This window comes from Lepisosteus platostomus, chromosome 16, assembly GCF_059453375.1.
Source record: "Lepisosteus platostomus isolate fLepPlt1 chromosome 16, fLepPlt1.hap1, whole genome shotgun sequence".
Classification (NCBI taxonomy): Eukaryota; Metazoa; Chordata; class Actinopteri; order Semionotiformes; family Lepisosteidae; genus Lepisosteus; species Lepisosteus platostomus.
In genome coordinates this window covers 16,425,848-16,453,609 of record NC_142626.1, presented here as the reverse complement: position 1 = coordinate 16,453,609, position 27,762 = coordinate 16,425,848, and the positions used below count along the sequence as shown (strand labels likewise).

General features: G+C 38.8%; 1 protein-coding gene and 2 long non-coding RNA genes across 3 annotated transcripts; 1 reads left to right on the top strand and 2 right to left on the bottom strand.

The window, feature by feature from the left end:
- Positions 1-749: 749 nt before the first annotated feature.
- On the bottom strand, positions 750-1,610 carry LOC148646970 (uncharacterized). The gene is made up of 2 exons (XR_015927735.1): positions 1,503-1,610; positions 750-1,258 (listed from the first exon to the last, which is right to left on the bottom strand). It is a non-coding gene; the product is annotated as an uncharacterized LOC148646970 (long non-coding RNA).
- Positions 1,611-9,940: 8,330 nt separating this feature from the next.
- On the top strand, positions 9,941-11,576 carry LOC148646969 (uncharacterized). The gene is made up of 2 exons (XR_015927764.1): positions 9,941-10,093; positions 10,228-11,576. It is a non-coding gene; the product is annotated as an uncharacterized LOC148646969 (long non-coding RNA).
- An 8,076-nt stretch (positions 11,577-19,652) lies between these two features.
- On the bottom strand, positions 19,653-21,715 carry LOC148646968 (uncharacterized). The gene is made up of 3 exons (XM_088609193.1): positions 21,584-21,715; positions 20,674-20,833; positions 19,653-20,018 (listed from the first exon to the last, which is right to left on the bottom strand). Exons 1-3 carry the CDS (start codon positions 21,713-21,715, stop codon positions 19,684-19,686), a joined length of 627 nt encoding a protein of 208 aa, XP_088465319.1. The 3' UTR covers positions 19,653-19,683.
- Positions 21,716-27,762: the final 6,047 nt, after the last annotated feature.

The following is a 27,762-nucleotide window of genomic DNA, read 5'->3' as shown; positions in this document are numbered from 1 at the left end:
GCCTGCTCAGCAGTGGTTTTCGTCTTGGAACTCTGCCATGCAGGCCATTTTTGCCCAGTCTCTTTCTTATGGTGGAGTCATGAACAATGAACAATGAACTGAGGCAAGTGAAGCCTGCAGTTCTTTGGATGTTGTTGTGGGGTTTTTTCTGACCTCTTGGATGAGTCGTCGCTGCGCTCTTGGGGTAATTTTGGTCAACTGGCCCCTCCTGGGATGGTTCACCACTGTTCCATGTTTTCGCCATTTGTGGATAATGGCTCTCACTGTGGTTCGCTGGAGTCCCAAAGCTTTAGAAATGGCTTTATAACTTTTCCAGACTGATAAATCTCAATTACTCTGTTTCTCATTTGTTCCCATAATTTCTTTGGATCGCAGTATGATGTCTAGCTTTTGAGGATCTTTTGGTCTACTTCACTTTGTCAGGCAGGTCCTTTTTAAGTGATTTCTTGATTGAGAACAGGTGTGGCAGTAATCAGGCCTGGGTGTAGCTAGAGAAATTGAACTCAGCTATCCAAAGATGTGATAAACCACAGTTGATTTATGTTTTAACAGGGGGGGCAATCACTTTTTCACACAGGGCCATGTGGGTTTGGATTTTTTTTCCCTTAATAATAAAAACCTTCATTAAAAACTGCATTTTGTGTTTCCTTGTGTTATCTTTGTCTAAAACTTCAATTTGTTTGACGATCTGAAACATTTCAGTGTGACAAACATGCAAAAAAATAAGAAATCAGGAAGGGGGCAAACACTTTTTCACACCACTGTATATACAGTATATATTTTATTGAAGTTCAGTTTGTTTGTGTGCAGCTGAGCTCCTCCACAGGCTGTGTCCTTTGTCTTTGCCTTCACCCTCAGCACCTGCAGTAGGTCCCAACTGCAGCAGTGTGGTTGCTGTGCAGTCCTGCTGAGGGAGGTTTTTGTATGAGTGTGTAACACTGTGTGGACACCCATTTACTGTTTGGGTAGTGTTGACCCTGACAGTAATAATCTGCTGCCTCTTCAGCCTGGACTCCTGTGATGGTCAGAGTGAAGTCAGTCCCTGATCCACTGCCACTGAAATGCTCTGGGATCCCAGTCCGACGGGTAGTTGCAAGATAGATCAGGAGTTTAGAAGCTTTTCCAGCTTTCTGTTGGTACCAGCTGAGGCGATCATTATTGTACACTGCAGGACTGGTCTTACAGCTAACAGTGACTGTCTGTCCTGGAGCAGTCAATATTGTAGGAGCGTGGGTCACAAAAATCTGTTCACTAGATTCTGAAAATGAAGAAAACATTGCAAAAAGTGGGAAAGTATTGAAAATACCAATTTATTCTGTAAATCAGTAATACATTATATGATAGACATACAGTATGAAAACAGAATAAATTAATAAGATATTTATCATGATGCTTTAATATTTTTTATTTTTAAATTAACATAAATCTTGATTTCTTCTTCACAATAATATAATAATATAAAAATGTTTTAAATTCTATAAAATATCCAAACCCATTCCTACCCTGATCAGTGATGAGGAGTGTCCAGATAAATATGATGAAGAAAGTCATTGTTCCTGTGGGTTCTGTTACCATGAAGCGCAGCTCTCAGTCTGGAAGTGTTAAACTCACAAGGCTATAAACTCTCCCAGAAGTGTCTTCTATGCAAATTATCTTCCTGGGTTAGGCTGCACTAGTAGCCAGTCAGTGCTAGAAAAACAGGCTTGGTGCTGCGTGATGTGACAGAGCAAGATGAGCAGTTTAACATTAACACTCCCAGGACAGCAGGACTAGACAGAAAGCAGCTTTATAAGGAGCAGAGGATTATACACAATCAGCTGAGTCCAACTTGAATGGAGTGGAGTGTGGAGAGTCTGGTTAAAGCAGTACTTGGTTTTGTGTGTTCAGGTACAGCAGGATCAATAGTTGAACTAAAAACATATTTTACAGAGACTGAAGCATGCAAATGCACATATTAAAAACAGTCATGCAACCCACATTTTATATAAGTTTACAATGTCACAAATCCACTTATCAGCTATGTCCGCATTCCACCCAACATAGCTGGAATGGGGTGGAGTGCAGAAAATCTGGTTAAAACTGCACTTGGTTCTGTTTGTTCAGATGCAGCACAATTACTAACTGCACTGACTTAAACACTCTTAATACTTTTGGGGCAATACAAGAGAGGCAAAATGTTCAGTTCAGATCTGACAAAATACCTTGTTATATGTTTGTGGTCCCATGGGACATTCCTCACAGTGTTGAAGGAAAGACATGTTTTATCTATGGGGCTGGAGAGACACTGAAAACTTATTTTAATGTTCATGGGGAGTGTGCTCTCTCTTTGCACGACAGTCTTCTGTTCTTCTATATAACCGACAGTTGAAGGGGTCAGTCCTCTTTCTCAATTGTGTCTGTATTAAAACCTCAAACATTCAGACCCTCAGGTCTAAAGTTTCCAACTCCCTCCCTCTCCTCTTTCTATTCTCTCTTTATTTTTGTATCCAGGTTCCCAACTGGGGGGTAAGTGAAGCTCACTTCTCCAACATCAGGATTCAGGGGCAACATGAACAGTTTAGCATGAACACTCCCAGGGCAGCAGGACTAGACAGAGAGCAGCTTTATAAGGAGCAGAGGATGAGATACAATCGGCCGAGCCCTTACTCCACTCAACACAGGTGGAATGGAGTAGAGAGTGGAGAGACTGGTTGAAACTACCTTGCTAAGATATAGCAGGATTATTAATACCCAGTGAGTTTTAAAGGTTAAACGCACTACAGGAATTAAAACAAAAATTGAACCCAACTTTTTATTGAAGTATTTTTTTTATAGCAGAGGTTGAAATGTAGAAATGCACAGTTACAATGTGTTATGCGCCCTGATAAACCATCATATATTTAAGAATGATGTGTGTAATTATATTAATTCATTTTGGCATCTTTTACTAAAATCTGTTCTCTAGATCTTCTATACCTGGAATACCTGGAGTAGTGGTAGCAGTAGTTAGAACTCTTCTTAATCCTCATCTTCAGTCAATGTTACAGCTCTGCTTAGTGTGGGATTATAGGCACTGTAGCACTGGTGCTATGTATTTACTTGTACAAGCAGGCGCTGGAAGTGTTCCTCATACTGTGATAATTGAATAAACTTAACAATATGAATACTGAAGATTAATGGTGTATCTTACTCTAACCCTTGCTAATCATTGACTTTTAACTTCATGTACTGTAAGGGGTATACAGTATGATCACCAGCTATAATTCCAATGCATGCATATTTTGGACGAGTTGATCAGTATCATAGCATAGTCCTTTACATTAAAGAGATCATAGTAATGACTATGCAGTGGGTGTAAAGCCATGGATTCAGCAATTATTCATGATTATCATTGAAAAGTATTAGTGTGAATACATTCTGTTCACCCTGGGCCTTTGGTGTCATTTTATTCTCAAAGTCCTTCTTATTGATCCTCTTGTGTATGTTTGTAACCAGCACTGGGGAAGTTAGACAACAGTTGTTAAAAAAAAATAATTAGTGAATGAATTAAATTAATTACATTATATTAAATGAAAGGTGAGATTCACTTTACAAAACATCTTTTTGTCTGCACCCCAAGAAACCCTCAGAGATGATTCAGGTCAGGTACATGGGAATAAGCATTGCATATCTGTGTATTGAAAAGACAGAATAAAATCAGAATAAAATTTGAAAAAAAGTAAATTTTTGAAAATCTAAATTTTAAAAAATAAAGTTGCTTCATGAAACTCTGAAAAGTAAATAGGGAGCAGGAACTTGTTTGTCACATCGATTTATCAGCACAGCTCTTTTCCCGAGACAAGAAAGAAGAAAGTGAAGCTCCACTGGAACCCAGAGGTGAAGATTTGAAAATTGGGGAGGGGGGTTTAGGGAAAAATCAAAGCATGGTTTGAAACAGGGATGACCAACATCCACCCCGAACACAAGCTCCATGGCTTGGTAACCCAGACATTTAAGTTTCAAGGAGACTTTTTGCGGAGCAGCAGCAGCAAAGAGAGGACATTAGTTAGCCAAAATGATAAAAATGACTTCTTTTTTGTTTTTTCTTTAGCACATTTGAACATTTTCAAAAACTGTCCAATCCCTAGTTTGTCAGGCATTTTTTTTCGCCGTGGGAGTGCTCCCACTTGTGCTGGTTTTAGTGCCTGCTGCCAGGATATTACTCCAGCGCTTTGTCATTAAAATTGGGTTTCCAGTAATGTGGAAGTGAACTCTTGTTTTCATGTCTACTATAACAGACATACTGTAATCTCCCTTGCTTTTAACCAAGCATATCATAATTTCTAAGAATGAAAATGATTTAAACTATGTGACGCTATCATTCAACGAGAGCACAAAATATCACAAGGATCCTGCAGAGTGCAACAAAGACAGCAAAAAAAAGCCTATGCAATTGATTTGATTGACAGTTATTTATCAGTCAGCGCATTGATATTTCTTTATCACACAGTAAAATGTCAAAATTCCTTCCAGGGTGTGCGTATATCAGAGAATATAACACAGCTTCAAAAGTGTGTCAGCCAATTAGATTTCAGGACCGGAACTATCTTTCTTATAATTAGAATTAAGGTGCAATTAAAGATTTCTAATAATCTTTGTGTACCTTGACCATATAACCCGGTGCCTGCCTGTGTAAATACTCTACATAGGAATGTAGCTAAAAAGCTTGTTATCCTTATGATCTCAGCCTAAGAATGACCTGGTGGTTTTCACATGTGGGAAAGTAAGAGAGATGACTTTGTCTTCTGGATAACTATCCTTCCTACAACAGAGGCGATCTAAACTCCCATGATGGATGTCCACTGCTAGTGCCTGGATGTCTAGTTGAGAGCCATAGGTACATCTGGATCTGATCTTTAAAGTCACAGGGCACGTTCAATCACCCAAAGGAAGATCCACCGATGAGTGACCTTTAAGGTGGGCCCTAGTGGTATACCTGATGGCATCTCAGACAATCACCAACTTCTGATGCGATACTACAAAACTGTAACTCAAGTCATTTTCCATTGGTTAACTCACTGACTCAATCTCTTCATCTAAACTGGCAAACTGAATTTTCAACCATGGGACTGCAAGCAGTCCGAGTCAGGACTTAAACTTTTCTCAGAGAAGCCAGGCTGAGAGAGTGTGTCAGTAAAGTGCAGAATTCCAAGATATTCTTCCTGAAACAGAAGAAATATTCTGTTTGTAAACCCAATGCTATCTTCGACGATCAACAAAATCAGACAGCTAGACTCTTTGTCGACATCCAGAATATCCAAGCACACACTGAATAAAAACTATAACACGGAATGACCTAAGTTCCTCTGTTGCCTACCTTGCAGATATCTAGAGGAAAAACTGTGCACAAACTGCTTTTAAAGACCAAAGTAAAATATCATTATTCACATCATAATTCTCAAGAGGTGTGCTATTATTCCAAACACACATTTGATGTTTAGTTCATGATAGTTAATGCATATTTACTTGTGTCTGAGAATATGAATATGATTTAGTTTTACGAGACTGATACAACCTACGAGCTAGACTGTAAAACATTATCATCTCTGCATATTTTAACTCTGAAATTATTAACTCTTTTCTTTGTAATCCCCTTGTAATCAGTCATTCATATCACAGCAGATCATTTCTCAGATGCATTTTGTTACGCTTGTTTGTTATGCACGTATTGATAATACTGTATTAATAAACTGTATGTTGTTTATTCGGAATTCCTGCATGAGACTGTAAATTATGATGTTTGATTGGTTTCTAAAAGTCGTCAAATTGTCACGGGAGCTGGTCCTGACTCCCAGGTAGTGCGTACTTTAGACCCTATGCAGACGCTATAATCCGGAAGTGACTGGAATAAGACCTCAAGGGAAACACAGCAAGAGCAGGACGGGATGACAGACGGGGGAGCGTGACGGCTGTGATCTGATGCTCAGGGGGCGTGGCGCATGCGAACAAGTCCTAAGGCAGTCCAAAGGGGAAATCGGGTCACAGTCCAGGGTCCAGGAGCTGGGAGATCCAATCCGAGACAGACAAGATTAAAACAGGAATGGGATCTGGAACAGGAATAGTGACAGGGATTCAGGAGGATAAAAACAGTAATGAGGCCAGGTGCTCCGAGCCCTGGACTCAGCAGGTCAGGATGCCTGATGAAGCCTATGCCGTCGGGTCCCTCCATGATCCGCTGGTATGCGGGCTTCTGGGCGTACGTATTCCAATGCAGAGCGTGGAATAGTGGGAGTGCCAGGCTTTAAATAATAACAAGGAAAACATGGACAGCTGCACATAATGAACTAAAATAGGAAAGGGTCAGAGCGCCCTTTAGAGGAGGGATGACGATCGTGACACAAATCCCTCTTGCAATTTGCTGTTACAATTTCTAATTGTAACAGCAAATGAAAACCCCCATCTCCACCAGTGTGTATCCCACCATGTGCCCGGTGCTTTGCAGGATAAGCTCTGGGCCACAGAAGCCCTAAATTGGACAAGCAATTATTGAAAGAGTTGTGATATGATGTGAAAAAGGTACAACGAAGGCCTGTTTACTTCTATTCTTTAACCTGTCACAATATATTGGTTTGGTTATTATCAGTTTTTACTTCAGCATGAGAAAAATATTTTGTTTCCCTTCATCTTTTCCTCAGCACAGACATATCTGTGTGATCCTACAATTTAAATCTAAATGAATATTATAATATTTTAATTTCCAAGTTGTTGAGAACATTTCTACTTGCCACCATTTCAGACTACTTCTAAACAAAAAACTGAGCTCCTCCATGGGCTATGTCCTGTGTCTGTAACGAACAGTTCTTTCCGGACCCTATGCGTACGACACAATCCGACGGAGTGGGGAAACACTGGGAAACATCATGCAGGAATACGGGGCTGAAGACAGGGGGGTGTGTCCAAGGTGCGCTGGTGCACGGGGGAGGTGTGGCCGAGGCGAACAATCCCAAAGAGTAATCCTTAGAGTATCCAAAAACACACGAGAAAGTCCAAAACCAGAAGATCTATTAGAAGAAGGAATTAAAAACCATGAAGGCCGGGTCGGAACCGGCGGACGGGGAACAGGAACGGGAACAGGAACAGAGATTAAAACCTTAACGGGACCAGGCGCTTCCAGGTCCCGGACTCGCATGATATGGAAATCAGATGCAGAGCCCTGATGAGCGTCAGCGCCTGGCTTTTAAGGTGGGCTGGGAATAGGGAGCAGGTGCATAGAATAAAGAATAAAGTGAAAGGGCTGGAGCACCCTTAAGGAGGGGGAACTATAATCGTGACAGTGTCATTACTTTCAGCCTCAGCTTCAGGTCGCAGCTGACCTGCTGAGGGAGTTATTTCTACTGTATGTGTGTAACACTGGAGGGAGAGACAGCTATTATTGAGCTCATGGTAACTCTGACAGTAACAATCTGTTGCATCTTCAGCCTGTACTCTTGTGATGGTCAGATTGAAGTCAGTCCCAGATCCACTAACCCTGAATTGCTCTGGGAATCCAGACTGACAGGTAGTTGCTCCATAGATCAGGAGTTTAGGAGCTTCTTCAGCTTTCTGGCGATACCAGGCTAGTCTGTGCTTGGAGTCATAAACTTACACTGCTGTTCACCGGATTACGAAATAAAAAAAATCAAACAGCATATGGTAAAATATTTGGAACAATTCATTAAACACTTATTTACATAATTTAAACTTTCAGTGTTTTTTGTTTGTTTTACACTTAATAATTAATTATTAGCACTTTAACTATACTGATTTCAGCACAAATGCTTCATTTGTGAACTGAAATAGATGAGTCAAACATCCTCTTATAGTTTGTAACATGTTTTTATGTTCTTCTGACTGTATCTAGAAGGAGCTGTTGTTATTTAACACTATATAGGCACTTACAGTAGCTAGTTATCTAGTTACCTGCATTTACATACTAGGAGACACAGTAGTGATACCTTCTGGTGCAGTTTTAGAGTTAGGGGCAGGAGCTAAGACTTCTCTGTCTCTGTCTGCAAGTCATGTAATTGAAAGACACTGCAGACTGCTAGTTTACTTTTAGATTATGTTTGTTTCTGTTTGCATACAGTAATCTTGCTGTATCTGAACACAAAGAGACAAGACTGTCAATTCCATGAGGAGTATAGTCTTTGGTCTCTTCTGCCCAAAGTGAAAAAAGACCCTATGCGTAGTGGCGGAACAGGGTTTAGCCCGGGTTCAGCTGTCCAGGAAATGCTATATAGAAACCTATGCCCTCAGGCCACGGACATGGAGCGACCTGGTGCTAGGCGAGTCTCAAGAAATTCTAAACCTCAATGCTGTGTGAGGAGGAAAGTGTGACCCAGAAATATATAGCCCCAGACAAAGACACAGCGGATGGACAAGCAAAGTACAGGGAACTAGGGACAGGACAGAGTAGGAGCGCCCTCCAGATGTAGAGGGCATGACAATATCAGGACACAATGTTGTGTTGCAGATTTCCCTAGGGGGATTGGAGCTGCCTGACAAGGTCCACCTCCATTTTCATTAATATTTAATTTATACGGCTCTTCTCTTGACACTCAAAGAGCTTTACAGGGAATGGGGACTCCCCTCCACCGCCACCAAAGTGTAGCCTCACCTGGATGATGCAACAGCAGCCAAAGTGTCCCAGGAGGAGGCCATGATGAGTAGAGGACATGGGAAATTTAGGTAGGATGCCAGGGGTAACACCCCTACTCTTTTCAATAAACACGCTGAGATTTGTAATGACCATAGAGAGTCAGCACCTTGTTAAGGTCTCATCCGAAGAACGGCTCCTTTGTACAGTATATGTTGACTGTCACTATAATGGGGCATTAGGACCCACACAGACCACAGAGTTAGCTCCCCCTACTGGTCCAATTATCACCTTTCCAGCAGTAACCTTCTTCTCTTCCAGGAGTTACTGGGTGATATAGCTGATATACTGTATCTCAGACTGTGTCTAAGTGTACATAATGTAAACCCAGAGAGCAGTGTGTGCCTAAATGTTTCTGATGTAAACCCAGAGATCAGTATTTGTATGATCTTAGAGCTTAGAGCTGACAATGCTAATGGTGGTGCCCACTACGTTCAAAACTGGTCAATTAACTTCAAAAGCTAGTTAACTATAGTATAAGTGGAACGATGGTTTGTGACATAGAGTCCCTAGTTGGCAGGAAACAGTGGAGAGACTGTAGTTATAGGACTAAACCACTTGGGGTCGCAAGTGAAGGGTTGACAGGGGTGGATGAGGTTCTCAGCTGAGTGTGGTCAGCAGAGTAAGGCTGATGAATCTCTAAAGAGGTCTGAGGCACAGCCCTTTATAAACATGCTCTTTTCACGACAATGATAGACAGAGTCAGTCTGGACATGAGTATTTTTGACAGCTTCTGTGTTGAAAGCACTAAAAATCAATTATGCAATCTCACGTTTTAGAGAATTCAGCCCTTAGCCAGCCAAGGGAAGACAGATCGAACCTGTCTGAGTCATAAACTGTGCAGCCCTAATTAAACAAAAAGCCTGTATTTACTGTAAGTGTTTAGCTTAAGTAAAATGTGATTTTAAGTAATAGCTGTTTATTAATATTCCAATAGCTGTAGAATATGAAATACAAACTGTGTATTTGCAAACTTCAGTCTCTGTTAAACATGGTATCACCTCCACCAGTAATGTGTCTAAACACACAGAGCCAAGTGCTGATTTAACCAAACTCTCAACACCCCAATCCATTCATGCTATGCTGAATGGAAAAAGGTCTCAGCTGATTGTGTCTCATTCTCGTTTCCTTATAGAGCTGCTCTCTGTCTAGTCCTGCGGTTCTGGGAGTGTTCATGCTAAACTGTTAATCTTTTTCTGTCACAACAAACACCACCAAGCCTGTGTTTCCAGCACTGACTGGCTACAAGTGCTGCTAAAGCCAGGAAGACAATTTGCATAGAAAAGACACTTTGCATTGGCAGTACATGCTCTGGGAGTGTTTATAGCCCTGTGAGTTTAACACTTCAAGACTGAGAGCTGCCCTTCAGGGAAACACAACCCACAGCAACAATGACCTTCATCACTATTTTCATCTGGACACTCCTAGTCTCTGCTCGAGGTAGGAATGGGTCTGAAATATTTGATGAACGTAGTTTACAACTATAGGTAAAAATGAAATGTTTTGTATAAAACAGGAAATCAATTACATTTTTAATGATATTTTAATGATATTTACTACTTTCTCATTTGCAGAATCCAGAGGACAGGTAACTGTGACTCAGACTCCAGCAATGAAATCTGTTCTCCCTGGACAGACAGTCACTGTGAACTGTAAGACCAGTGCAGCACTATACAACAACAGATTCCTAGCCTGGTACCAAAAGAAAGTTGGAGAAACTAATAAATTCCTGATTTATGCAGCAACTATGTCAGACTGGGATCCCAGAGCGTTTCAGTGGCAGTGGATCTGGGACTGACTTCACTCTGACCATCACAGGAGTCCAGGCTGTTATTAATACTATTAGTAGTATCTTCGGTAAAGGCTTTTATGCATAAAATATTTCTGCATCATTAAAATATTTATGATAAAGGTAGGTTGTGCACTTTTGTCCAACTGAGCAATCGTACTTTCATAAAATATACCAACTTCTTAATGACTGATGATTAACATGCTGTAATACACAGTTTAAATTTAAAAGCTTAAATGCTGTACATGAGAGGTTAAGCTGTATTGGCTCCACCTGGCGGTTTTACAAGGTGATTCCGGATACTTTCCGGCATGACGTTAAATGATGCGATACACCGGATGATACCACGTTTTGATGCGACACGCCACCGAGGTATGCCACGAAATTCCCCACCCGTTTTGAATGGCTGCATCTGTATATTCTCATGTACGGTTAGAATGTGTTCATTGTCTTCTAATGAAAGACAAGTTCCTTTCGCCGAAGTCGGGAGACATTAGAAGCTTGCCACACCCGGACTGTTAAACCAACGCATTAGCACGTTAAAGCTATCCCATTGAGGAGCCGGGCAATAATTGTTGCGTTCCTTGATTTTCTGATCTGCAAGGCCATTTGGCTGCAGCGAATGTGAATTCTGTCTGGCATTGCCAGATTGTGAAAAAATAAAAGTATTTAAATCAAGATATGGGTATACAGGTACAGACTTCAAGCTGCACCACTGAATCGCTTTGGTAAGGAGACGGACTGTGGCCAAATCATGAAGACTCTCTCACACCAAATAATGAAGATGAAAAGAAACGGGAAGTCAACACGAGACATTGTACAGTATTTGCGTTAGTCTGACATCGATAAGAAGAGTGCGCAGAAGGCTTCGATGGAGATACAAAAAAAACAACACATGCCCCATTATAAGGGTAAAAAACAAAGAGGAAAGACTCAAACAAGTGCTCCAATGGATTGAACAGGGGGAGACATTTCATGATGTACTTTTCACCGATGAAACAACAGTTGCTCTGGAACAGTTTTCAACAATGTCATTTTGTAAAAAGGGGAGAGATGTGGATTGTTGACCGGGGCGGGAGACATTCGGGAATGTGAGTCTGATAAAGAATTAATAAAAGCATTTTATTAAAAACGCATTTGCGTTTGTCTGGGTGCTGACAAAGTAAAAAACAATTACTTTTTGACAATGAAAAACTGTGTGTGTCTCTGTCTCTCTCGTGTTTCGAAATCCTGTGGCTTTTGAAATTTACTGGGGGTGGACCACATCGGTAAATTTCGATGGGTCCAGAGGCAAACGTGCCATGCTTTGCAATCTCCGAGAAACCATTAGTAGCATGGTGAATCGGAGAATCTCAACACTTACTTTGTGCGACTGGAAAAGAATTTGTGATCGAATCAACGAAATACTTCGAAGGAGGAGGCGCTCTTTTCCCCTAGTCTAACAGTATGTTCAGAAACAAAACATTCCTGTTAAACAAGAGGAATGTAAAAAACAAAATCATACAAAAGTAAAAAAAAACATTTCTTTTTGACGGTGAAAACCGGTGTGTGTGTGTGTCTCTCTCTCTCTGCTGGCGCATGGGTGTGGTGGGGTGCTGTGCCAGCCGTACAAAAAATTAAAGTGTCCCTTTCCATTCAATGGGTGTCTGAGTCGCTGTGTTCAAATGTCATCGAGCTAAAGCCAGCACAAATTGGTAAATTCTGGGAGAAATAACTGACCGAACAAAATTGCAACCATTTTATTAACAGGCTGTTTCGTGTTCTTCCTAGGATTGTTGAGTGGGGCGGGGCGGGGCAGGGGGGGACATTCGGGAATGTGAGTCTGATTAAGAATGAATAAAGCATTTTATTTAAAACGCGTTTGCGTTTGTCTGGGTGCTGACAAATTAAAAAACAATTACTTTTTGACAATGAAAAGCTGTGTCTCTCTCTCTCTCTCCGCTGGCATTTGTAATTTAATTAATTAATTGCTTACACTTATATAGCGCTTTATCTGGACACTCCACTCAAAGCGTAATCATTTTTATTTTTAAATACATTTTAGTAAAGTCATGTACCATAAAAGTATGGTAATTAATACTTTCGCTGGAGTTTAAATGAAGTCGATGTTTTCTCTTTTTGGCTAGACTTTACTATCTAGCCATGAGATAAACAATAGTTTGTCATTAAACAACTTTATGTTTATTAATCTTCCTTGTTATGCACAGTGAGAATGATAATGTAATGAGAATTAATTTAATCACAGAGTGCTCATAAATTGTGCTAGGAAGAAAACAAATAGGTGTTCTGAAAGGTCACATATAAACAGGTTTTCGATGGAAAGAATGATAGTGTAACGATGACGGACACAAAAACTCAGACTTGCGGAGTTAAAAGCTGCCTTTCTTTTCTTCTCTGTCACCCACCGCCTGCCTGCCGGCTGTCCCGCGCCCCACCCAGAGAGATCTCTTTGATTAAATTGATTCCCATTACATTACCATTCCCACTGTATATAACATGGAAGATTAATAAACATAAGGTTGTTTAATGACAATCTATTGTATATCTCATGGCAATAAAGTCAAGTCTACCCTAAAAAAAGTCAAGTCTAAGTGTCACATGCTACTGTTTGTGCATGAACATAGTCATACTGTTACATATTTCTTTAGATATGTGATTGCATGTTTTTTTTAAATCCCTGGCGGGACCGGGCATCCATAAGAATCAAGTTAAAGGTTTCATTGCATTTTGACAGAAACCAAAGAGAAAAGAGAACGACTTTTTGTTTAAGAGAAGAGTCACAGGATGGGCTGGATTTGAACACACAATTTCTGGTTTACAAGTCAGGAACATAGACCACAGTACCACTAGCAAAGGCCACATGAGAAGCAGTGAAACAGCCCTACACATACAGAATCAACAGACGTTGTACAGCATGTACTACTGCGTTGCAGTATATGAATATAATTATATCGTTATTAATTTCTTTAGATACGCGATTCCAAATTATATTAGCAGAAAAGCTTAAAACTACCACTTTTTATACCTGCTATTTCACATGTTAGTTAAAGACTTCGATGCTTAAAATGTTAAGGGAGAAATGGAATACTGGTGTGTATTTTTTCTTTAAAGTACTGATTCCTGGAATCTGACTGGCTGACACCCTTCTGAAGTGGTACCATAATCTCTGGTATACGGAAAAGAAAGCGTAGATAAAAAAGCTTGGATTCTCATGTATCTTATACAAGTATCTTTTAATACAGTCTTTGCTGTGCTCTTGAGGATCCTTGTGATATTTTGCACTCTGGTTGAATGATGCGTTGCAGTTTAAATAATTTTCGTTGTTAGACATTGCAAGGGAGTTTTTATGTCCGTTACAGTAAAAGAAAATGCCTGGCAAAGTAGGGCTTGGACAGATTCCAAGTGCTTGTACAAATGTGCTAAAGAAATTAGCAAAAAATGTCATTAATTCCTTTAACATATTGGCTAGCTAATGTCCTGTTAGTTAGGTCAACAAAATCTAGTGGTGTTTGTCAAAGAAAAAAATAAAAGTATTTCCGTTTAAAATGAAGGTTAGAAAGAATGTGGACCAGAGTAATACTTTGAGTTTACAGCTTGTCCAAAGTCATTCATTATTAATACAATTAGTAATATCTTCAGTAAAGGCTTTGATGCATAAATATTTCTGATAAAGGTAGGTTGTGTACTTTTGTCCAACTGAGCAATCTTGCTTTCATAAAATATACCAACTTTTTAATGACTGATGATTAACATGCTGTAATACACAGTTTAAATTTAAAAGCTCAAATGCTGTACATGAGAGGTTAAGCTTTATTGGCTCCTCCTGGCGGTTTTACAAGGTGATGCCAGATACTTTCCGGCATGACGTCTACACCGCGTGATACTGCGTTTTCATGCGACACGCCCACTGTGGTGTATCGTGAAATACCCCACGCGTTTTGAATGGCTGCATCTGTAACTATAATACAGTGGTCAGACAGGCCCTTGATGAAATTGCCCCGTTAAACACTAAGGTAGTTAAAGCCACTATACACTCTCCATGGTATAATGATCCCACATGATCCCTTAAAAAAGAGTGCCGCAAACGAGAGTGCAAATGGAGGTCTAATGGTCTACTATTCAAGTCAGCATGGACTGATAGCCTCCAACAATATAAGAAAGTCCTATATAGAGCTCATTCGTTCTACCACTCTGAACCTATTGAAATCAGTAAAAATAACCCTCGCTACGAATTTAAGACAATATATGTATTAAATGTGAATTTGTGTGAATTCCCATGCAAAAAGTAGAAAAAAGGCAAAAACATGGTTTCCTAACTACTTTTATAGAATTTCAAGATTCTTAAAATTTTAAGTGAATTTAAATTTAAAATGTATTATAAATTTTATAATATAATATACAGAAAAACATTTTTGATAGTTAATATTACAATATAAGGGCAGGCACATTCATTAGCATTGCTGGGGTTTAATTCAAGTCCTCAGGTGCTATCTGTGTGGAGTCCGTATGTTCTTCATGTAGCATGGGTTTCCTGTGAGGGGCTTCTGGGAAAATTGGCTTTGTGTGTGATTGTGTGCCGAAACTAAATTAAATTGAATAGATGTCAGTTTACAATCAGAAAAGGTACCATTTAAAATTATTCGGGGAGATAAAATGGAAAGAATAAAAATTATTATCATATTTTATTTTAAAAAATAAACCCTTAGGACATGTAATAAACATCTACAGCAAATATCTGCATTTATATCTGAAAAGCTTACTGTAAAACATTCTGTGTGTTAATTTAATTTGATCAAATATTTTGTGTTTGGAGAACAAAACCTAATGGAGGGCTAGTGTGTGGAGGAGGAGGTGTTGTGTTTCTTTTTGCCATCAGTATATTTACACAATTAATAAACTCATTAATGTAAAAGCAGCTCATATTTAATTTGTTTATTGGATCTACACGTGTTGCATAAACATTAAGGGATGAAGCTTTAGAGTTTATATGTAACCCCGCTCAAAACTGGTGACACAGCTGTTGATGTAAATGATAACTAAGAGAACTTTATTTCAAGGTCAGATATATATATGCCACCTTTAGTCCAAAGAAAAATCCAAAAATAATTTATTCAGACTGGAGCTTATAGAATGTCAGCACAACTATATGATTAAGTATTTGCGCCTTGTTTCAAAGCTTACGTTTCACAATATGTAAAAGTAAACGTACACAATTACTTGTATGTATTTTATTACACACTCTTTAAGAACAAGCCTACTCACGATACAGAATGAAACACATACAGTACAACCTGCAGCTTTGTGTTTGTATATTGCATACAGCCTCAAATATATTGGGGGAATATATTCCCCCAATTCAGTTCAACAGCATCATTCTTTTATTTCCTGATGAAGAAATAGTCAAGGTATCCACCTTCCACTCAATAATCTCTAATCTTATTTACAAAATGTAAACAATAATCTGGTAGTCTGTCAATTTCCTTTCTGTTTCTAATCTCCACAGAAAGATGACTCATACTCCAATGAGTCCTCTGTCTTGACCCAACACCAATACGGGAGAAGATCATTTAGGTGTGTACATTCAGGTGACAGGAGAGAGTTTAAGGAATTTGGGAGAGTTACTGTAAGCTATTCATCTCAAGCACTGGGCACTCCTCAGTGACTGAGCCGCTGTGATTTGGTGTGCTTGTTCCCCAATTGATATAATACCAATATTATTTTGCAACAGTTGAAAACATCAATCTATTGCCCAAACCATCACTATAACCAATTTAATAATCAGCAAGGTATGCGATTATGTGACTGCGCCTACTAGAGTAGGGGACTTGATCTTCAGTAAGAGTTGCTCCACTGGATTTTTCTTCCTCTACTTGGAATTAACTATCATCATCATAATAATAATTGCTAATACTTATATAGCGCTTTTCTGGACACTCCACACAAAACACCCCCTGCTGGCCCCACTAACACCTCTTCCAGCAGCAACCATAGTTTTTCACAGGAGGTCTCCCATCCAGGTACTGACCAGGCTCACACCTGCTTAGCTTGAGGGGGTTTTCAGTTATGAGTTACAGAGTGATATGGCTATAGGCTGTAATACTCCACCTCCTGAGTCATGGATATGTCTTGATAACCCATGAAGAACTCAGGTGCATATTGATTAAGAGTCTGAAGGTTAGCACTACTTTGCTCCAGGCAGGTGTCTTCTTCATTTGCAGACATAAACTCCCCTTCTAACTGACACGAGCCCTGAGTTTCTGGCTGCTCTTTAGTATCCAGGTTCACTGGTAAGAATCTACAGGGAAGCAAAAGTTCCCTATTTAGAACATCTCAATCCTCAGGGCTCACCACAAAGACTGAAATATCTTTATTGGGCTTTTCACCACAATTTACACTGTTGGCTCAGCACAGCAGTCTCGAGCTGCTTTCTAAGGCCCACATTTCATACGTACACCTGTTAACCCATGTCAATGGTAGAACTGGTTACTTTGGCATCACAACGCCTCTTATTCATTAAATGTCTTTTCTCTGCAAGTTTGGAGACAAGATTATAGGCATATTTAAGGCTGTTTTTCAAATCCCGCACATAACAAGTTTTGGGATTGTGTCCCTCTGGAATGATTCCAAAACAGAGATCAATAGGAAACCAAGGTTGCATACCAAACGTTGAAAGAAAGGATGTCTCCTCGGTTGCTTCATTACGAGTACAATTATAAGTGTAGACAAGAGCATGTGGCAAATTTTTGCCAGTGCTCTGTCTTTCACTGTGTGCTTCCAGAAGATCCAGCAATATCTTATTGAACATATCCAGTGGATTCCTGTTCCACATCCCTCCTCTAGAGGGCACTCCTACCCTTTTCTGTTAAGATTAGCTTCTATTATTTAGTGGTGTGTCTTGTTTGAATTTTGGTTGAAAGCCTAGCGTCTCCACAGGTCCTGGCTCAGCATTGAAAGACAGACGCCCGGAAGCCCGCCTACCAGTGGGTCCAGGAGTGACCTGACAGCATAGGCTTCACCCTGGCGTCCTGGCCTTCTGAGTCCGGGGCTCGGAGCGCCTGGTCCCATTAAGGTTTTAGTTCTGTGTTGCTGGTCTTGGTTCCCCTTCCCAGGGATTTTAACTGTCTCCATTCCCAGATGGATCTCCCAGTCTCTGGACAACAGACTGTGCCCTGATAACCCCTTTTTGGACCCCTTTGGATTGGTCACCTTCACCCTGTCTGTCATCCCATCCTGACCCTGCTGTATCTTCACTGATGTCCTTCTCCATACCCTTCTGGATTATACCGTCATGCATAGGGTCCTTAACTGTGCACTACACAGGAGTCAGACCTGGCTTCCATGACAATTCCCTCCAGGTGATAAGGTGTAGTATGTGATTTGACCCCTGACAGTTTACACAATTTAGCTACAATCTCAGATTCAAAATTGACACCTTGGTCACTGTGGATCCAAGTTTAAGGATATTTTTTGTTTCAGATTTCTTTCTGCAATAGGAGTTCTGAAACCTCTCTGTGTGCACATGAGGGTTGCAGTGGAGGGATCATCTTGTAAGATGGGGAGGTCATCATTAATGGTCCTGAGAATAGAAAGTTTATTGGGGTGGTAAGGAAGTACCAGTGGAATGTGATTGTCCAGGAGTCGCTATTTGTGTGCTTAAGGGCTATCATTGTGGGAAATGACAGTGTGCAGAGATTGATGTTCATGGTGAAAATGAAACATTCTGTGCCCTCAAAGATGGTAATTGTCTAAAAGCTGGAGAGCATGGTTAGTGTTCCTAATATATGAAAGAAGTCCTTCGAATGGTGGTATGTATTTTATATCTTTATATAGCATATACAATCTGCCATATTTTAAAGACATACTGTATGATTATTAGACTGAAGTAAGATGTGAAGACAGGGTTCATTTTAAGTCCTTTCTGCATGAAGATTAGACTTCTAAACAACAAGCTGGAGTTTATGGCAGGAAAGGGGGTTAACTGATAAGGATTCCAGATGCGAGCTAAGAACCCCCTGGGGGTGTAATTTTAAACTGACCATTTGGCCAGGATCTCTTAACTGGCAAAATACCATGACCCCCTCTTTACTATAAGAACGAATGACATCCGATGCAGCAAGGAAGGACTATATAAACCTAAAGTTTGTACCAGCACCTTGAACAATACTTTGGTTTTGTTGTTTCTTGCAGGAAACAAGACTTCGGCTTTATTGTTCCTTGCATGCAATAAACTCATCTGTTTAACTTCATCCTGGGATCCAGAACCTTATTTTTTCTGTTACAACAAGACTAATAAAAACATAGATTAAATGAAGCTTCTATTTCACTATTTCACAACTAACATTACAACACAAGATCCACCTATCAAGCAGTGAAAGGCTGGTTGTAGCACACTAGCCCAAACTGTAGTGTAATATGGTCTAGTTACCGTTAATGTGAAATTTGACATGCATTATACAGTAGATAGCTGCAACTGTATTTGTGCAATTTACTGTAGAAAATATTTCCAGATCGGAAATGTCAGGACCAGCTTGGTTCTGTCATATGATCCATCCAGTGTGCTCTTATACTCCCTTGCTATCTAAATCAATTGTTGTCTCTAAATTTCCATCCCAGTATATTTGTGATTGAAAAATATTGCTCCAGAATAGAGTAGCATCCCATCCAGGGTTTCCATCTTGCTCCCTGTACCTGTAGGGTTAGGCTACAGTTCTCTGCAGTTGCTTTTTTGTTATTATTCCTTATCATGAGACACTCTTGCTAAATCACTAGTGAAACTTGCTCTCTGACACCAGATTTTTCAGTTGGTCTGCACAGAGATTATGGTAATATTCGTGGGATGAGGGAAGTGTTTTTTTTTGCATGCTTTAAAGCATTATGTTTAAGAAATTCTAAAAAAAGGAGATGAAAGAAAATAAAGAATTTATTACAGCACAGAAACAGGCTTTTAATTTACAATTTAAAAGAAAAGGCAGGCACAGAATGAACAAACACCTGGAATATATCTGATTAAATCGAGTCCATTATATAAAAATTATCTTCCCTATTCAAAATCATTTTTTTTCAGCCACTTTGATGATTATTCATACAGTATTACCAAGCAAAACTTAATTTGTTAAACTATATAAACCTTCACCCGGTTCCAAATTATGAAAAGGTTGTTTGAAGGCTATCCATTAAAATCATTGACAGTTGCTTTAATTTATCCAATTGAATGGATAGAACAGAATCCAGCAGGATTCATTTATTCCAGTACTTTGTCATCCAGTGGAACAACAAGCCTCACTGTAAGAGGCTCTTTTGTAGGATCTTCACACCGACCAATAAAAATGGGAATAACACTGGGGTCTCCAGGTTTCAGAGGCACTCTGTTCACACCCACTATGAAAACAAATGAACGATTGATTGTGATGCTGGATAAACGTTGCATTGTGAGACTTTGAAGTGTCTGCATTGTTACCTGTGAATCTATGGGAATATTTTCTCCCGCTGACGCAGATTCACAAATTATTCCAGAGGGTGTAACACTTATTTTGACACCTGTTGTCACTTTTGGCTTGTACTGTGGACCAGGAGCAGCTGAGGAAACATAAATGAATGAAAATTAAATGCAGAATAAACATTATTAATCTGTACCTATCATAAATATAACATAGACAGTAATTGCAAAGTTTGATATCTCATGGGATGCATGTACAAGTAAGGCCATAGACACCAGATTTCTAGTTCCCACTAGAGGATGCAGGCAAGCTGACTAAAGTTGTACTCTGAAGGAATGTGCTCACTGTGCCTTCTACCGCAGGGATGTACAGTATATTGTTGCGTGTTTCCCTTTTCACTACACTACTGTCTTCATACACACTCCGTTTCACACACCTTCAATCTTACTACAAATTATTATGGCCAGAAACACATAATGTAACATAATGTAAATCCTAATATTCATTTATTCACATATTTAATAAATATAGTGTTAAAATGAATAGTTCATAAAAAATATTAAATGACCAATCTGAATACAAAATCAGACATTTCCCCAATACTGTACATCACTACAACCTTCAAAAGGTGAAAAGTGATTATTTAGGCATTTATGAATACAGTACCGGGTGGGATTGTGAATGTGCACAGCTCATTCAAGCTAAGTACAATGAAGTATTGAAAGTCCTAGAATAGGACTGCAGTCTCTCAACATTTCCACATGAAAGAAAATGATGATGCTCTAATGACTTACTTGTAAACGTTTTCCCAATGTCCACATGATTAGTAGTCAGCTGGCACACTAAATCGGTCTCAGCTATAAAGTGTGGCATTTTGACCTGCATCTCTTGCACAGACGCCTTCAGGACCTCTTCCAGGTTGATTTCATGAAGGTGTTTCTCAACTGTTTGCAGCTATAACATGAAAATGTACGATAAATTACCTGATGGCACTGAAAAAATATTTTCAAAATGGTGGTACAAATACAAAAAAGTCACGTTTCACATAAAGTATCAAATCTTTATTTGTCAAACCAAAACACTTTTCTGACCTGACTACCATGAAAGACCTACATTAACATGATTGTTCTATATAACTGATGTATGTGAAACCATATCCAACTAATTTGAATTCCTTAAGTGGAAGCATTGCTTGAAATTACAATCAATCATTTCAGCTCCTTTGTTATTTAGAATTGAGTATGAATTGCACTGAACTGCCTCCAGATTCCATAACACTGCCCATAAGGAAGGAGACTATGGAACTCAGTCTGATTTTACTTAGGATAAAGTAAGCGAGATCAAGAAGAGATCCATGAAAGGTGAGATCAAGAAGAGAAAGCACAAGCACTGGAGATAATGAGCTTTGTCCTTCAAGCTACTAAAATCAGATGGGTCTAATGATCTCCTTTCTGAGACCAGAGTGGACATATGGTTGCCACTGAGCAAACTGTCAGTCCTGTACATGTATTTTATAGCTAATAGTATTATAGCTATAGTATCATTGTATAAATTATGATGCATTAGTAAAACCTTTGAATTATATGATGTAATTTCTATTTACTTGTGTAGACAAAATATAGTAAGAATACTGTATTTTATGATTCCCTTCACATCAGTATTTACCTTAGAGTGTGTATTTATTATTAGAAGGGCAGGACCTACCTTGCTGACATCCTCTGTCATCAATATGTAGAATCCAAGTGCATCTCCATTTAATGGCAGCTCCAGGGCTGTGACAGCACATCCAGCGATTTTAATATTCTTGGTTCGAAACTTGCCTGTGGCTTTCATCATGGTAATGTCAATTTCCTATTTAAAAAAAAAAAACAATGCCTTTCATGAGAGCTATTTTCAAAACTAAAAGCATTGTACTAGAGTGGACACAATTCTCACAAGCAGAAAAGGAAACACACAGTACAGTCATAGTTTAGAGTGAAAGTAAGAGTAAGACAAAATCCTTCATATAAAGCTGTAATCAGGTTTTAAAGAATCCACAGCCACATAGCCTCTAAACTGTAAATAGCTTTGGGTTGGAAATTTATATAGTTTTTCAAGGAAATTATTATTTTTTTAAGTTTATTTTCTCACTCAATTAATAGATAATTTCAATTAGGCAGCATTTTTCTATTAAAAAGCAACTGAAAGAATACCACTGTATTTTCATCTGTTTGCTGTCCTCAAAATGTACCTCTATCTAGCATCTACCGAAGAGAATAGACAGAAAAGTAAGTTCAAGTGTATTTTACATATGTTGAGAGTACATTACTGTACGTACAGATTGATGCCTATAATAATATGCAGGCCTTTTTTATATGAAGCACATACAGTAGGTGTCTTATATACTTTACATAAATATACATAATGTGATTTAAGTTGTGAAATGATAAACGGAACCGTAGATATTTAGTTGCAAATCAAAGAAAGCAATTCTCTAAGCTTTTCACTATATATACTGTACACCTTCATCCCTACTGGCCACCACATGTACAGTAAAACTCCACAGAAATCAGATACAAGGAATCAGATACTTATAATTCCTGAGTAAAAACAAGGATAGAAAAAGCATACATACAATTCCAAGCATACTGCAGTGACTCTTCTTTAGCCTATTTATTCTATCTTTAAGTACTGTATATTTCATTCATAGGAATGGGAACTGCCTATAAAATATAATTCGAGATGAGATCAGCACGATGGCCCTGGATTCAGTTCCAGACCTGGAGTGCTATCTGCCAGGGGTTTGTTTGTTCTCCCACATTCACGTGGGTTCCCTTTTGGCACTCTGCTTTCCTCCCAGTGTTCAAAGACATACTGGTAGGTTTATTTACTGCTGGGAAATGGGCCCTGATGTGTGTGTATCTGTGTCCGTGTCTGTATGTGCTCTGTGATGGATTGGTGTCCATTCCAGGGTATACAGTATCCAGGCTTGTATATGTTGCTTGCTGGGATCTGGCTTCTCTGTGACTCTGTATTGGATAAAGCACTTTTAAATGGATGGATGGATGGATATTGAGTCTCCTGAGAGTTTCAGTACACATGTCACTAGGATTATGGATGACATGGTCTGTTTTTCAATACTGTAAATCAATAGCCCCAAACAAAAGCCTGATATGATCTATTTAGTGAGAAAAGGAAATCTACAGGATTGAAAGTGAAGTCCCCAGATATTCACTCCACTGAACCTTTCAGTGCATGCTGTTTACCCAACAAACAGCATTCAATGCATTAACTGTACAACTTAATGCATTGTGAACCAAACAGAGATACACCTCTATGTCTGTTGAAAGGAATACCTAGAGTATGTGCAGATGTGAGTGATGCAGGAGTCAAAGATTTTAACAAAAACGTTTAGTCTTACCAAAAGAGTGTTATATTTTTGTTCAAACAATTTAATGTAGTCTGTATCTTATAAAATATTGTGCATTTTTACACATTCATTTTTTTTTTACTTGCAGATACCCATAACTGATCAACTTTGCACAGATTTGCAATGAGCCAAAATCATGCAGTTGTACTTCACTTACAGTAGGGCTGTTTCTCTTAAAGCTGATTCACCTCAGTGCTCTTTGTTCTTGCTATGACTGTACTTAAATTCTTTTAATTTCCACCTTTTACCTCTGTTTGAGAGCAGAATGTCTGAAACGTACATACTGGCCAGACATCAGCACCCAGACTGCATTCAACTGCAACTGTGTATCCTGTTACTATTTGTGTTGAAGACAAGAAGTAAGAAAAACAGGTGCACATGCTCTCAGCCAGTGAGACTTTGGCCTGAAAATGTGTTTCTTGTGACAAGACTTAAGTCATGCTTAGTGGCACCCCCCATGAACATCGTAAAGCTAATCCTGTAACCCCATCTGTAGATGGTTCTGAACTTGAGCTTTAGTCTAAATTGAAAAGCCTTGGGGTGATATTCAATTCTGGCTAAACATTCGAGGGTTTTGCTAAACAGTAGTTGACCCAGTGGCAGACAGAAATGAGTTAGACCTTCAGAAACTTTTCTATTTGATTCCCAAAGATGCAGAGCAGAGTTGACACAAAGCTTGACTGATAAAACAAAATGAGGCAAGAATCTCACTATATTTTACTGGTAAAGAGCAGCACAGAATGTTAAAACTGAATGTAGGCTAAACTCTCTAAATTATTTTCACTGTTGTAAAGAAGAAGTTGGTGTAGAGTCACAACAGTCAAATTTCTGAATGGGGAAATTAGTAGCTCACAAGCTGAGCAAGGTCATGAGCATCAAAAGAAGCAGATGTGGTGCCTAGAGTGTCCAAGAGGGCCAAGAGGTCTCTGAGTCCCTGGAGGGACCAGAATAAGACCAGAAACTGATGACAAAATGCCCTGGCTCAAATCTCCAGAGGAGCTGGGTGATGATGAGCTGCTATTCCTATCTTGCAATGCCAAAGAAGTGAAGGAATAGCCTCACCCCATACTGTATATTCTCAAAAGTAAATGGAAAGACATCACATGAACTCTATCATTTACCCCTATATTTCCTGGAGCAGTAGAACAAAATTGTATCAGGACAGTATCTGCCCCTATTCCCCCAGCAGCATTATGGGAGCATGGGTATGTTGGTATCTGCTCCAACATCTCTGAAATACTGGGAGAGATCACTGGGCCATGACCTTCACTACTGCCACAGAAGAGAGGGAGGACTTTACAGATTATCACCCATGTTAGCTCTAGAGTTTGCTACCAAGTTTGTCCTACAAAAGATGATCTCTGACTACCGTCAAGTCCTTCTGGAAAAAATAAAAACTTTTTTTCCTCAAGCACTAGGAACCCATTTAAATCTGTTTGGTTTGGGGTTTGTTTTAACATGAAGGTTGCAACAGAAAACATGAAAATTAGGCCATTTGCATTTTACAATGAACAACAAAAATGACAAAGAGAATAGTAGATGGAAAAGTAATGAAGAAGTGAAGAGTTTTCTGGAAATGTATCAGGAATAGGTTTGGTGCACATAGTTGACAGAAATATTTCATTTTGGAATCTGTCCAAACAAGCTTTTTATATTTTTACAATGACACACCTTTTCCATAGAAGATAGAAACATTGTTCACAATGCAGTTTTCAGTGGAAAAATTATTTCATTCTGCCTATATTTCATTTTCCCATGTCTGTCACTTAAAATATGATTTACCTGTGTGAACACTTATACTACACAGTTTTGTGCAAGAATTAAGTGAATTTTCAAACAGGTTTGTCAAGGGTTTCTGCTCACTCAGATATCTGTATTAACCCCGAAGTCTGTGTGTATTTAGCCCTCAATCTATGTAACTTCAGCACTGTCAGTGTGTCTATATTAACTCCTCTCTCAAACTAAAAAAAAGACAAATTAAGAAAAGTTAAGCAAATCCAAATCCAAAATACACATGGCAGTTACAAAAACAACACAGTTGACTAAACAATAAATAGTAGTACAGACAAACTTTAACTAGTGTAAGAGTTTGATTCTGGAAATCATTCTATAAATTTGATATTACTCTTGAGTCACGTACACACTGTTTTATACTTTGTTGGCAGTAAGTTCTTAACCCATTAGTGCAATGTGTACTGTAATGGCGACAAACAATTTCATTAAATACAATGATTACATTGTTGAGATAGATTGTTGTTACCATATTGTCACCACAACGATATGTGCAATAATATACTGTACAATATGTCTCTGTACCATATAACGTAATATCGTCTCACTCCCCTGTTTTATAGGATTATCATTTTGTTTATTACTCAGTATGCAGAAAGTTTGTAACCTAGAAATCATGAAAGATAATTTTGTTTTAGATTTTGATAATAAAATATGTATTCTATAAACACTGCAGTGGCATTAAAGCCATACAGTATCATAATGTATTTAAAAGCAAGTAAACATACAAAAAACAAAACAAAGGCCAGATTAAAATAATGAGTACTGACTTGAATGACTGTTGAATACTGTACAGTAAGTTACATTGTAGCTAATGTAAATTTGCACTATATTTACATCAGTATATTTAAATTGTTAATATCAGAATTTGCCATTGAGGTACTGTACAGTATGCTCTGCTCTAAACATTTATATAGTATAATTTAAACAATCGCTTGCAAAACACTGGTGTGAGTAATGGCATGTAAGTAGCCTGCAAGAATGAAGCTAATCTGTACTCTGCTGTGGTTGATGTACTATACTTTACTGTATGGATATCCTTGGAAAATAAGCTCATGTGATTCTTTAATGTGTGTGGCACATAGGGATATGTAGTCATTTTGTTAATGTATTCACCTCATATCATTGACATATAAAAACTACATGCTGTGAAGGAACTACTTCCGGTTCCATTTTAAACACTGTGTAAAAATAAAAAAAGGTGCTGGGCCATCTTTAATCATCTAGAATGTGGACATACCAGGTTTTAAATTAATAATATTTTAATAACAGAGATTTAATACTTTAACAATTTGTCTGGCAACCATGAATTAACCTGGCAGTTTTACAGAGTAGTGAATCAGATGATTAAAAATATATAAACATTGTGACACAGTGCTGTTCTTCTTGACTCCTCGCTCAACGCGTTAAACCTTGCACATTCCACTTAGCTGCATCTGTAGGTCTGTACAATACATTTTTTTAATAAGACAGAAAATTAAAATAAAAAACATTTCTGAAATAACTTATGTAGTATTTTATTGTAACTTATGCAGACAATGTTGGAAATATAGTACAATTTATATATCATAACAGATGTGAAATTATACAAAAAATCAAAGCAAAGATTATTCATACAGGGCTGTTTCACATCTCACAGCACCCAAGACTCTTGCTCAAGACTAAAAATGTTCAATTCTTGCAGCGTTTCAGATTATGAGATTCTTTTAAATCCTAGAATAGATCTGTTTTCACTTCTCTGGACTGATTCCAGAGAAGCAACACATGTTTTATAATGTGGTGGCCAAAATTGTAAGATTCTTAATTAAGTCTCACCAATGTTATACAGATTTAAAATAATATCCCTTGATTCAAATTTCACACTTTTGACTATATACTATAGCCTGAAATTTGTATACTTTTTATTGTTTTCCATATTGTCTGAAAGATATGTGAATACCCTTCTGCATACATCTGTGAATAGACATTGATAGTTTCAACCAGGAGGAACATTTTTCCCATTATATAAAACTCTGTAAAACTACTTTCCACCAGTTAGTTAAGTGCCTGACCAGAGAAAACAAAACACTGGACTTATTATATGCCAATGCTAAGGATGCATATAATTCCACAGCCCTTCCCCCCCTTGGCAGATCAGATCACAACCTTGTCCTGCTTACACCATTATACATGCCTATTGTCCAGCGCCAACCTGCAACAATGAGGACTGTAAGAAGATGGTCTCAGGAGGCTATGGAGGATCTACGTGGTGCTTTGGAGGCTACTGACTGGGATGTGCTGTGCGAACCACATGGGGACGACATAGACAGCATGGTGGACTGTGTCACTGACTACATTAAGTTCTATGTTGACAACACCATCCCCACCAAAGACGTACATTGCTTTTCTAATAACAAACCCTGGATCACCAGTGACCTGAAGGCTCTTCTTAATGACAAGAAGAGAGCCTTTAGGAGGGGGGATAAGGAAGAGGTCAAGCGTGCACAGAGGGAACTAAAGCAGAAGTTAAGAGAGAGCAAGGACGCCTACAGGAGGAAGGTAGAGGACAAGCTGCAAAGGAATAGGGTGAGGGATGTATGGAGCAGCATTAGAGAGATCACTGGCTTCGAACAGGCTGGTGGTGCAATGGAGGGGAACCTGGAGATGACCAACGAATTGAACCAGTTTTTTAACAGGTTTGATT